General features: G+C 36.0%; 2 protein-coding genes across 6 annotated transcripts; both read right to left on the bottom strand.

Moving 5' to 3' along the window:
* On the bottom strand, positions 3 to 5,567 carry LOC105161221 (phospholipase A(1) LCAT3-like). 2 transcript variants are annotated; one of them, XM_011078842.2, is made up of 11 exons: positions 5,260 to 5,566; positions 5,071 to 5,162; positions 3,772 to 3,899; positions 3,500 to 3,635; positions 3,266 to 3,317; positions 2,635 to 2,735; positions 2,013 to 2,192; positions 1,244 to 1,401; positions 1,095 to 1,149; positions 774 to 827; positions 3 to 372 (listed from the first exon to the last, which is right to left on the bottom strand). In XM_011078842.2, the coding sequence occupies exons 1-11, from the start codon at positions 5,480 to 5,482 to the stop codon at positions 214 to 216; spliced, it is 1,338 nt and encodes a 445-aa protein (XP_011077144.1). In that variant the 5' UTR covers positions 5,483 to 5,566; the 3' UTR covers positions 3 to 213. The 2 variants fall into 2 exon arrangements, 1 of the variants encoding a protein (XP_011077144.1); XR_002286883.1 differs by having other exon boundaries at positions 238 to 372; positions 617 to 827; positions 5,260 to 5,567.
* Positions 6,703 to 12,170, bottom strand: LOC105161220 (TATA box-binding protein-associated factor RNA polymerase I subunit B). 4 transcript variants are annotated; one of them, XM_011078837.2, is made up of 6 exons: positions 11,918 to 12,170; positions 11,641 to 11,815; positions 9,426 to 9,995; positions 8,375 to 9,190; positions 8,127 to 8,260; positions 6,703 to 7,455 (listed from the first exon to the last, which is right to left on the bottom strand). In XM_011078837.2, the coding sequence occupies exons 3-6, from the start codon at positions 9,988 to 9,990 to the stop codon at positions 6,973 to 6,975; spliced, it is 1,998 nt and encodes a 665-aa protein (XP_011077139.1). In that variant the 5' UTR covers positions 9,991 to 9,995; positions 11,641 to 11,815; positions 11,918 to 12,170; the 3' UTR covers positions 6,703 to 6,972. The 4 variants fall into 4 exon arrangements, with proteins under 4 accessions (XP_011077139.1, XP_011077140.1, XP_020549201.1 ...); XM_011078838.2 differs by having other exon boundaries at positions 12,003 to 12,170; XM_011078841.2 differs by having other exon boundaries at positions 7,272 to 7,462.

Below are 12,458 nucleotides of genomic sequence, written 5' to 3'. Positions count from 1 at the left end.
CAGTCGTCCAAACCCGACAATCTATTAAGTGAAATAGAATGCAAAGAGTTTGAGGTTCCATTAATTTAGACAATGAACCCAAAATGTCTGAGAATACATACAGACAGACATACATGAGGTTTTCAGATGGAATTACCCCATTTATTCTTAGAAGCTCCCAAGAATATTTCAGATGTCTGTACAGACACTGTCAACCCTCCTCAGAATTACATATCATGCATCCATAACTTTTGAAGTCTTGGAATAGCGCGCCCTCGCCTTTCCAGAAACTCCTAACCACTTCTTCACAAGCTCAAATACATTCTCATCCTTTAACAGTCCCCGGTGACTTGCACCAACTCCTACTCTTTCTACTGCATCAAATTTATCCGCCTGCACAACGTGCAATCAAGATCGTGCCCGGTCAACATGAAATTGCTTCTTCTTAAAAAATATATATATGTGTGTGTGTGTGTGTGAAGGATTGTTCACAGAGAATTCGGTATGTAGGCACTACGCTCATCTATGCAATGTCGTTAAAACTGACCAGCAATGTGTTTTCACTTAATATAAAAATGCACTGATTATGTTCATAGTCTGAAGATTTACATGTAGTGTTAAAAGACCTCGATTTTACCTAAAAAAGTGTTGCACATTGCATATTTCGTCTGAATATTTGTATCATAAACCATGACTGCTGGGGATTTTGGATATGATGTACCATGCGATGGTCCCTATATAATGTATTGTTGTCAAAATTGTAAAAGTAGCAACCAGAGCAGAAGGCATTGTACCATTGCTGATTCGGAGGGGACAGTTCCATCACCATCTACATAGGAGTACTCTGGCTGAACAAATAACAAAGTCTCACATAAGTAGTTTTACAGGAAAAATATGTCGTCATGAAGCTGAACATATGCAGGACTGTAATTGGTTAAAAGAAATGAATACTATAGGAATCACTGTTGTTGCATAAAGATGGATTCTGCAAAATAAAACTTAATCTCAATGCATCTGCGAACCACCAAAATAAGATATATTTGTATGTGTGCATGCATGTATTGGATGCTTTACTTGTGCAACCAGATAGTATGAGAAATACACGGATCGCTTACCGTTGTATGACATATCTCAGATAGCTGGTCGATGGGAGAAGATTCTGAACCGTAGCTGCAAGAGGGAGAGACAATGTAAACATATCTAGGTCCAACAAAGCTTTCCCAATGTAGAGATCAAGTGAAAGATGTGATATTGAGTTACCTACCAAACGTCAAAAGGTGTGTCGAAAGATGTTCCGTATATGTTGTAGAAAGAAATACCCTTGGGAATCTGAGTTTCATCGAGAACTTCCCGGGTACCAGCAGCCCATTTAAGAATCGCCAAGTTGAAAGGGAGAGCCACTGTTTTTCCGTCATACTTTAGCTACAAAATGAGAAGAAATAGAAATGTTAATAACATAATCCTCAAGGATCAATAATTGAAACAATTGCGGAACCACCCAAGAGATATAGCTAAACTAAAAGTAGCTCCCGGTTATGTAAAGGAAAAATATATTACTGTTTATCTCTTAATTCAGAATGAATCCGCAACTACTGAATCTATAGAAGGCGCAGGACACTGCCTTTTTGATGCCATCGACCCGGCTCTTCTTTGTTCGATGCATATAATTGAAGCAATATAATCACATAGGAATTAAATAAATAGAAGAAACAATTGAAAAATCACACAAGGACCCCGTCAATGAGAATATAGCCAAAAGCGGCAACAGTCAAGCAGACTCATCCAAAAAGGTCTGACTCGTTGGATCCAAACTTAAGTTTCTCATTTATTTTGTCTGCTGACATTTTTATAAACATAAAGGAATATATGCACATGTCAAGGAACAGGATGATCAGTAGGAAAAAAACAAGACCGACGAAGTTTAATATAAGCATTAAACTATATAACTCGAATAATGGAGGAAATACTTGATTCCTCATCAATTTCAAGCTACGTTACTCAACTAGCTACTAATAAGAATAAAAACTAAGTACCTCATTGTTTTTTAATGCTTCTTCAAAAAGAGTCACACATTCGTGACGGCCATAGGATTCCAATACAACAGAAGTTTCTCCTTCCTTAGAGTGCTTTCGCCATACTTGAATCTCTGGTTGCTTCTTCCAATTGAAATTCGGGTTTGGCAACATTTCGTAAACAGATGGGCACTCAACCAGCTAAACACATAACAACAAGGTCAAGTTGAATGACAAGAGAAAGAAGGAACTAAAACTATATCAAGAAACAATACTAAACTAAGATAATCCAGTGAAGAACTAAATGTGATAATTTAGAAATCATGGGTGGAATTCCTTATCTTTACATGAGCTCACTCTTTTTTGCACCTTCTTCAATAGTTAGAGTATAATTGACATACTAACTTATGTATTGGCATATCTTGCTTTTTTGGCCTACCTCAACATGATACTAGCAAATTTTTTCTGCATCCCACATTACAGAAAACTATATCGGATGAAAGGGAGAAAATTAATAGAAAAGAAGAGGAAAAGATCCTCAAGTACCAGATTGGAAACTTATGAAGGCCCATCGTAAAAAATACAGGCACACAATTTAACTGTCATATTTACAAACAACACTTTCTTGAGCAAGGAAGATTACCAATTGATGCATTGACCATCTTGATACAAAAAAGTAGCTTTCAAAACCCTCAACAAACTGCATTCCAGTGAGTATAGAGTCGTTGATGCATCCTGGGGCACCTGTTCAAAGTAAATTAGTATCTCTGTGTAAGTTCAGTGTTTCACCAGCAGAAGTAAAGAGGAGACCTAACAGAATTCCAAAGCTAGAAGATCAGTCTGAGGAAAATATCCAATTAAGTCACATGAGGATAATGAGTGAACTCAAGATTTACATGGTCAAAACCATCTTCATAGCTGATGAAGAAGAAATTTCGACATTTTTTGCCATGAAATAGCATTAAAAATATAGTAGAACTACAACCCAGAACCTGTTATGAAGGAGACCCACCTTAGTCCACCTATAACTGTAATGTAACTGATATGGGATGCTTGAAGAAATATACTTCTCATTATCAGTTAGAATGTTGTAGTAGTATTAGGGTATTGTGCATGTATATGTCTGATGTGTTGGTGATGACGATACATGGAAGACCCCTATCTGGTGGCTTTGCGATCCATCACAGAAACTCAGAAAGATAGCATGTTCAAAAAATTATACCTTTCCAAATCAGTGTGTGACAAACTGATACAGAACAAGATGCAAAGAGTACCTTGGAAGGGAGTGGCAATGGTGATCCACTTATTTACATACTTGGAAAAGATCTGCATTTTGAAGGTTAATTCACCATTAAGCCTCCACATAAGCCATTAATAAAAGTATCAATTTGTTTAAGAAAATCAGAAAAATTATTACATGGCAAGAGGAAGCAGAGAGTTCATTTAACTGATGGAAGATCAGAAAGAAATATAATGCAGCAGAAGTTCAAGAAAAGAGTTAAACATACATCACCATATAGAGATATAAAACACGACACTAGCAATCCACCCATTGAGTGCGAAATTATGTTAACTTTCCTTCCTCCTGAAGCTTTATATGCAGTCTCCAGTCTTTCTTTTAGGCCATTCATCAACTGACCAATTCTGCAACCATAGAATAAATAAGTGAAACTCCTCCTAATAGATTTGATTAAAGAAAAAGTAGCAAGCTTAATATTAGACGCACTGACTGAAAAATAAAACATATCATAGTAGGAAATAAACCAGGTAACCTAACTACCTATTGCTTTGCCGAAAATCGTAACCATATCCGAACAATGTTGTTCCTTTCTTATACCCACATCCAACAAGCATGTCAATCATATCATGAAAATGGTACACATCGGTCAAATGTAGACACTTTACAAACTGGAATGTCAAGAAAGATAACATAAGAAATTGTTCTGTAAGAGAAGGGAAAAGAGACAAAGATGCTACCAGAATGCAGCAAAACTCGGAACATCATATTAACTAGAGATAGTACATTAAAATAATTTCCAGCATAGAACATTCAATCAGATTCCAAAACAAAAATGAATGAACACAGAGAAATAGTTTCATACAGAAACTAACAATTTTATGAGTAAATTGTTTGCCAGAGAATTGACTCTAAGAATTTTGGAGAGCAATCACTTGTAAGGTACTTGGCACCACAGAAGACAACTGCTAAAGTAGAAAATGCATCTTCTTCACTAATCAGGAACTATGGAATTCCTTGCTATTGGCAGCACATTTGAAGACAGTTCCATGCAAACCTTTATATTTAAAGAATTCACTTCTACAATCTATTATCAGGACTGACCTCAGATATCTTGCACCGAGACAATGTTTACATTCGAGGAAATAAATGAGTTTACATCCCTCTCTTTTATATAAAATTAAAATCCAAACAGCCGTAATCACCATGCACATTGATGAATCCATCCAAGTAAAATAATTTTGTTATTCGTTTTTATCTCGTCTCGCTAAACAACTTTCTTGCCACTAATAACTTTTACAGTTGCTAGCTTGGAGAAGAGACCGTAGGCAAAGGCAGCTAAAGTCAGCCAAGTAGTCTAGTTAGACATTAGAGGGCACACAAGCAAAACCGATTCGATCAAGTATCACAAAACAAACCTGAAAGAACTTGCCAAATTTGTTCGACCCAAGAAATGAAGTTGGTGTTGATCACAAAATACTATTAACCTTGTTATCCTGGTAAGCTGGCGTGCTGTCAATTGTCATTTCTACAAAACCGTGCAAGAAATCACACAAATTTCCGGGCTTAAAGAGCTGTCTTCTTTTTTCATTTTATGCTTTCTCTGGTCTGAGAAACGATTTCGGTGCCAGCCAGTTGAAACAAACAGAACAAATTCAATCTTCAACCAAGCATCATACTTTAACCATCCAGAATCAAACCCCACTTATAAAAGAGAAAATAAAAAATAATTCATCAAAAAACGAAAAAGATGGCAGCAAAATTGTGATGGCGCGGACATGAAGCAACTAGAAATGTAGAAAAGCAAAATAACCACACCAAAAACTAAAAACAAAAGCTTACTATCGAAGGGTCCAAAATATCAATGGCATAAAGCCCATAATCATCTTGAGGCACAACTATCTCAGCACTGTCGTCCAATGGCTCCGTATACCCTGCAAAGTTTACAGAAACAACAGCAACAACATCAGCAGAGTTAAATAGAGCCCAATAAAGATAGCACATTTAAAAGAAAAACCCAGAAACAAGAACCTGTTTCAGGATTGTAAATAGACCAAATCTTCTTCTTGAACTCCAAATCAGCCAACAAAATCCGGACCCACACCCGGGTTTGGAACCCGAATTTCTTCCTCTTGGAATGGAGGATTGAACCACCGATACCCGACACAAGCAGAACTGGGTCGCGGTCGGCAATGTCTGCTGAATCGGAGCTTGGAGCTCCATAGCAACAACAGCAGTGGTCTCGGAGCATCATCACCACGAGGGCCCGGGAAAATGACCCGAATGGGTAGGGTGTTGGGGTTACGTTGAGTGTACAGTTGAGGGTAGTTGGAGTTGTGTTTGGAGGTGGAAGATCACTTTATAGAACGGAATTGGATTTTGCTAGAAAATTGCATAGGTGGCACTTATCCAATTCTTGAAAATATATTTTATGAAAAATAGGATAAATTACAATTCTAATTATATAAACCCTTTTGTTTAAAAAAATATAAATATTAATATTTTTTAAAATTAATAATAATCTAATAAATACTATGCCAGCACATCTATTAATTTTAAAAAATTATTTATAAAAATTTTTAAATAATCAAAAATATTATAATTATGATAAATTTAAGAAAGTCCATCGTAATTCACTCTTAAAAATAAAAGAATTGTTTCGATATTTTATTTTATTAACTTGAAGTTAGGTCAACTAATAGAAATATTCGATGAATGAATTTAAGATTTTCAATGAAAATATTTATCCTATTCGGTAGTATTAAATTGCGTGTTGTATTTGTATTGAATTTCATCTTTTTCAACTCTGAATTCTTGTATTAAACGCAAAAAAAAATAAGATGCGTGAATATATTTATTTAAAATTAACAATATTAATATTTAATTTATGGATTTAAGGTATAATAATAATAAAATATAATGCATAATAAAAGGGGAGGTTGAGGTTGCATTTATTATACTACTAGTGTTTTAATCGGTAATGATCATTATTTAATTTGCAATTCCAAAACTCAAATCAAAATACTTGTTTAAGATGGAAAGAGAAAGAGCAGCTATTCTCTCAACCTCTTATTATTTAATTTTTTTTATTTATTCTCATATCTTATGACTATAAAATTATAGAATTGTACCTTATCAATGTGTAAAGTGCTATTAAATAGATGTTGTTTACTTTAATACTAATTATTAATTATATTTAGTTTAAGATGTGCAGTGGGTCGAGTTAAAAAATAACAGCTCAAGTTCAAAAAGCAATAGTGGACTAATTCTGGCCCAAACTTTTTCAACTGATCTGTGTCAATCCTCGATCAACCCAGCCCATGGTACACCTTCAAGTATAGTTATTTGATAATTGATATATAATTTTTATAATTATCGTAATAGTTAAATATAAATAATTGCAATTAATTTACTCAAAAATAATAATTCATCGTTTAAAAAAAAAAAATCTTTCTCATTCACTACTCCTGAAAATATTCAAGATATTATCACATCATAACATACAAAAATCAAGAAAAGTAAATTAGTACAATTCTTGAAACTCTTTATGTCAAAGGACAAAGAAATACGTGTGATTCTTGAATTGATAGGGAACTTTCTTGACAACAGAAAACACGTAGCCCCATTTCTCTTCCTTCCTCTATTTACATCGCTTTCCACTGTTCTGTACTACAAATTGTTCGTTTGAGAAAATAAAACTTCTGCATGGAAGCTCAAACTAAGAGAGAGACAGATTAAATAGTGTCAAGTTTTTAAATCCATAGGATCACTCCCGCCATTTTGCACAAACTCATCTTTGCAGAAATCACAAACACCGTTAAGATTTAGTTTGACCTTCAATGAAGCATCCATCCTGTTTTCCAGCCAACGCAATCTCCTCTCTAAACCCAATACTGCAATATGCATGACCCTGGGTTCAACTTGGGCAGCCTTAGCACAAGCTCGAAGCAAGATATAGTAATCAGCGTGAACTGCATAAATATACACGTCTTTCCGTCTCCTAGCATAATGGAGATAGTCTTTCCTCTTCACCTTAATCCTTGGTGGAATATAGCAGAACTTGTTTTCTTCCATGTCCAACTTCAATTGCCTTATTGCCTTATCTTTGGGGGACTCTTCTGGAGATTGAGTGCAACTTGCTGAATTTTGATCAATACTCCTTGTTTTCTCAACTTCATCTGGTCTACTTTGATGGGCATCTCCTTGATGATCTGATGTCCCAGAACCCTGAAACCTGAGGATGTCAAAAGTCGTAGATAGACTGTCGTTTTAAAGCTTTTAAATTGCATGAGGAACTGTCCTGCTGATTCGGTATTTTGTAAAGCTGATAATTCACCACAAAAAGAATTAAAGCAAACGCAAAAGTATACCCAAGGCAACCAAAAGATTAAGACTAAAGCCATCTAGAATTAAAGGGAAGATAAAAGATAGCCTACTATTATGAGAGTTCCTGACAGTCCAATATGGAAATGGTTATCCATAAATGCATATGTTTGTGTTTGTGAGTGAATGTGGATCTTGAAAATGATGACAAAATTCTTGTAACTGTAGATAGTAAGTTCACATCCTCCACAAGGACTTATGAGACATGAAGTTATTCTAGATCCATAGATATGCATGTGGCTCCAAATATGATCATAAGTCCAAATTCTACCCATATTGCTTGTTGGTTGTCTACGAGAAGAGTACATGCAGTACTTTTACATTTCTATGTGAATGATGAAGGTAGTTCTCCCTCATGTTTGTATTTAGATGCAAGCACAAATCAGGTGTGATTACGAGCAGGCGGGCGGCCATGCATGCATATCCATAGAGACAGACAGACAGAGACGTACGTATGTTTCTTTTAGCATGCATTTTGCTGTCTTTCAGGACCCTTTACAATTTCACCAAATTACCTTGTGCTTCTGATAAAAGTCCCAGAACTCCTCCAATAACTTCTCTTCTTCAAGATCCTCATATGACGGCCATAAACCAGAAAAGACTACATCCTTGCAATACTGGAGGTATGACGGCAAATCAGAGGAATATGCTGTTAAAGAAAGCCAAAAAGCTAGCTGAGTTTTTTCACTACTACACAAAGAAACTAAAAACAAAAACATTTTATTATAATTCATTGTCACTCTCAATTGTAATAAACAATTACCATGTACATCATTGAGTTCATTATATTTTTCTTCTAGAATCTGTAGAAGCTCCACAACACTCAATTTAGAATCCGCGACTTCTGATTTAGCACCAGAAGACTGTGAATTGTTGGAAGATGAGTCTTCATCTGCTTTCTCCATCGTATTTATAAAGCTTTGAGATTCAGTTTCTGTATTCTTAACTTGAGATAATGAACAACTCGAATTAGACAGACTAAATTCCCACATTCCATAACCATTTATGTCAAAAAGAATCCTTATTGCCACAATCAGTATCGACATCACACATACACGAGTAGGAATCCTAAACTCATTAGCTGACAGATATAATTCTGAAGGCATAGACCATTCACATACTCGACATGCCTGAGGAAGTATTTCTCTCACAGGAAGAGACAACTGCCTACAATAGCGGAAAGCAATTGCATAGAAGTTAACTGGAGGCAACTCCAAACCGATTTTCTGAGCAATATCAGCTGCCATCGCCTCCAACTTTTGTGAAGAAATGGCTTGGATAGGTCTGAACATACGACTGGCACGGATTGGACATGCCTCAGAATGAGACCCAAGCTGCTTCTCAATTTCACCAAAAGCAGCAAAATAAGGAAGCTTTCCTTCAAGAGTCCACTTCAACATGTCCAGTGGGGTAACTCCCTCCCTAGCCACATGGCAAACAAGGAAGGAGATAGCTAAAGAACAAGATATTGGTATCTTGCTTCTGAGAGATCTATACCAGACATATACCACACGCTTCCCATGAATATTAACTGGTTCTGAACGAAATTTAGCACTAGGCTTAAATTCTTCTGTTTCCCCTGGAAAGATAGGAGAATGATTTCAAATACATTTCAAGTTTATGCTGAATGCAAATGTTAATGAGAAAAGCAATCATGAAAATTGTCATTGTTGCATGTTTGTCCTCTATGTGACTAATCTCATGTTTTTAGCAACAATATGGATCACAAGGTACTTTTGAGCTCATTTAACCAATGCAAGAAAATATAATATCAGAGCCGCTTGCACTTATAAACAAAAAAGATTGAGCCCCACCTTGTGTCTGAGCCTCGGAATCATTTACAGCCTGATCTGCCCATTCGTCAGCCATAATCCTAGTGGAAGCCAAAAACCTTAACCATAGAGTCCCAACAAGCCCAATAATTAAAGGGCTCACATTAAACTTCTCTACCAAAGCCTGGCATTGCAATTGGATCATAACCTGTAGCCCTGTCAAGTATCTTGACCTAATCTCAGAATAATAGTCTTCGTAGCTAAAATTCTTTTGGGATGAACCAAAATCACTAGGCCCACTAGGCCCAACTCCATCACCCATACCGTCATCTTCCATATCATCCACCAAAATATCAGGATGGTCCAAATATTGAGATGTGGTGAGTTTTACCTGAGAGATAGGTTCTGCAGCAATGGCATTGGCAGGACGAACTCGGTTGCAATTGGCAGAGTAATGACTGAAAAACTGCTCCTCATCAACTCCAGTATCAAAGATATCATCTGCTTGTGAGTTGCAGTAACCACAGTAAAAGAAGCCATCATCAGATCTGGTAAAGCCAACACTGCTACCACAAACTTGGCATATCCGCTCTACTCTCCCCACCATTGTACCTATTCAAATGTATGGGAACCATATGAATTGTTTTATAAAGGTACTTAACTTTGCACTTAATTCATCAGATATTGAATGAAAAGGCAAGGACAGATAAAGACTAATTTGATACTATATTAGTGAGGATTTAAAATGTTCTCCCAAAAGCTCTAAACCATTTCAATTTGGTGGCAAATACAATCTTTGCATACTGATTAGGGAAAAAATCCTAATTCTAGATTAGTAAAATGAAAGAATGATTAAGAAAATAAAGAAACATAGAGCCTAGCAAAGCAGGGTGATTGCACTGAACCAATGAATTAAGCGCCAGCCTCCAAGTGAAAACTCAATATTTCCTAAATTTAATACCATATGATTAAAAAACGAAAAATATTCAAGGCAATTTTCAAAGTACAGTTAGAAAATGTCAGACTACATATGTAATCCAATGCCAATTCAAAGAACATTCATAAGCAAGAAGTCAAAGAACGAATTAAGTCATTGAGTCACACCAACATCCAGAGTAAAATAGAAAATGTTACCCTAACATGTACAGATATAGAGATCTATTTCTGAGGATCTCACATAATCCTAATATTAGTGCTACACAAGATAAACTTCATAAAATAAAAAAATTAAAATAAAAATTGGCATAATGCCCTAACCTATAGCTTAATGCAGAAATGATGGATCAAATGCTACAATAGAGAAATTTAGTTCATTTTATGTTCTTTTGTCTCTTGAAGATATTTCCAGCGATCAGCTACACAAAGACATTGCTTAGTCAATTCTTTAGCCATGGTAGTTGATATGTACAGTCTGTGCCAGGGTGCCATATGGAAAGCAGGCAAAACCTTGTCGCACTTCTGTCTCGAACCTTGAGTTGCATGGTGTGCATTGTGGAGAACAGGATTCGGAACAACTTTTCTATGTTTCGATACTCTTGTCCGTACCACATGTGAGTGCTAACACCTGATGGGATCTAAGATAACCCATTCCATATTCTACACATAGATCCATCTTTATGTATTAGTGTCAAAACTATTTTCCTTCAAGCAATATGTACTCGTTCAGGGAGATAATTCACTCTTAGCACTCTTGAGCAAATAAACTCTAACTAATTTGTGAAAATCTCCGACAAGGGCCCATTAAATTGAGCAACACTCCAGAATTTTTCAGCTTTCTTGTTAGTTGTTTGCTCAGAACACAAGATTTCCGTCAAACTCAGGGTTTGCAATAACTTAACAATCTGTCTGTACGAACACTTACAGTCAAAAATCGGAACACACTTTTCATCAATTCAATTCCCATGACCAGTTCCTGACCTACTGACAAAGTTAACTGGGAATCATCAATCATGTAGAGTCTCACCATGAAAATGGGTAGTATCAATAACTACATTAACTCAGTTTACCTTCAAACTAAATGAACTGCATTACAATTCTACCAATTGTCTACTGGTCTTTTGTTTTTGTTCCATGTCAGCAACTAAATTTAGAGCCAAATCCCTGCTTTGCTTCTAATGGAGTCATCAAAATGCATTAATGAATATCTCACCAAGTTCCCACTTCGTATATCTTTTTTTCAACTAATGTACATTCACTTCACATGCAAATATCAGAACCCAAAGCCTCAAAAGGAAGACTGAAACGAATACTAGAGTACCTTATACAGCAAGAGAAGAAGCGACCACTAAGATTTAGCCACAATTGCAAAACACCTTTCGGACACCTTTCAGGGATGAATGGGGTAATCAAGATTTAAGTAGACCCGTGTATTGAGAGTTCTTTTCCAAATGAAATTTGAACTGCGGTTGAGCGTAAGTGGAGGGTCGTCAAAGCTGCACGAGCATGAAAGGCAAGAGAAAGGATCAACAGAAGTAAGAACAGCCAGAGACAATATCTGACATCCGTTTCATCAGGGTTTTCAGCCGTCGGCTTACCAGAAAAAAACCCCTCAACAGCTTGGAAGAAGTGACAAATTAACAGGGCAAGACTAGTTGACAGAAGCAATCAACAGAAACATACGTGAAGTTATCAGCGGCGCGGCGGTTCCACCTGCTGCGTCAGGCCACAGCGCCGGTGAGGTCCTCTTCTCCCCTCTTTTCTTCTCTTCCGTTCCCTCCTCTTCTTGTACAAATTGGGATTGGGCTGCCCCAATTATCTCAACATCTGGGCTTTTCCTGAATCCCTTTTCTCTTTGGATTTGAATTTTTAAGTTTCAGATTGCTAAAAAGTTATTTGAAATTTTTATATAAATTTAAATTCAAAACAAATTCAAATCCATTTATGTACATTTTAATCAGAACTACATTATATTTCATTGAATATTATCAATTTTTATTTATTTCATATACTAGATCATTTAAAATCTTTTCTCCAAATTTTTCCTACAAATACCAGTGTAACCTTTAAAATTTTTGTTTATAAAATTTGTTGATTACAATCTTTTATTATTGAACTACTTTATTTCAATATTTCAAA

The sequence above is a fragment of the Sesamum indicum genome, linkage group LG4 (genome assembly GCF_000512975.1).
Source record: "Sesamum indicum cultivar Zhongzhi No. 13 linkage group LG4, S_indicum_v1.0, whole genome shotgun sequence".
Lineage (NCBI taxonomy): Eukaryota > Viridiplantae > Streptophyta > Magnoliopsida > Lamiales > Pedaliaceae > Sesamum > Sesamum indicum.
Note: the sequence above shows the minus strand (reverse complement) of the source record. Positions and strands in the feature narration are given on the sequence as shown.

What these genes read in the sequence shown, in the direction of transcription:
- LOC105161221 (XM_011078842.2), bottom strand. Translation starts at nt 5,482, where the DNA reads ATGATGCTCCGAGACCACTGCTGTTGTTGCTATGGAGCTCCAAGCTCC. An exon ending in ATATTTTGGACCCTTCGATA is followed by an intron (nt 3,900 to 5,070) that starts GTAAGCTTTTGT and finishes TTGACATTCCAG; the next exon opens with TTTGTAAAGTGTCTACATTT. An exon ending in GATTTTCGGCAAAGCAATAG is followed by an intron (nt 3,636 to 3,771) that starts GTAGTTAGGTTA and finishes CTATGGTTGCAG; the next exon opens with AATTGGTCAGTTGATGAATG.
- LOC105161220 (XM_011078837.2), bottom strand. Translation starts at nt 9,990, where the DNA reads ATGGTGGGGAGAGTAGAGCGGATATGCCAAGTTTGTGGTAGCAGTGTT. An exon ending in TTCCGAGGCTCAGACACAAG is followed by an intron (nt 9,191 to 9,425) that starts GTGGGGCTCAAT and finishes CTATCTTTCCAG; the next exon opens with GGGAAACAGAAGAATTTAAG. An exon ending in TGAACTCAATGATGTACATG is followed by an intron (nt 8,261 to 8,374) that starts GTAATTGTTTAT and finishes TTTCTTTAACAG; the next exon opens with CATATTCCTCTGATTTGCCG.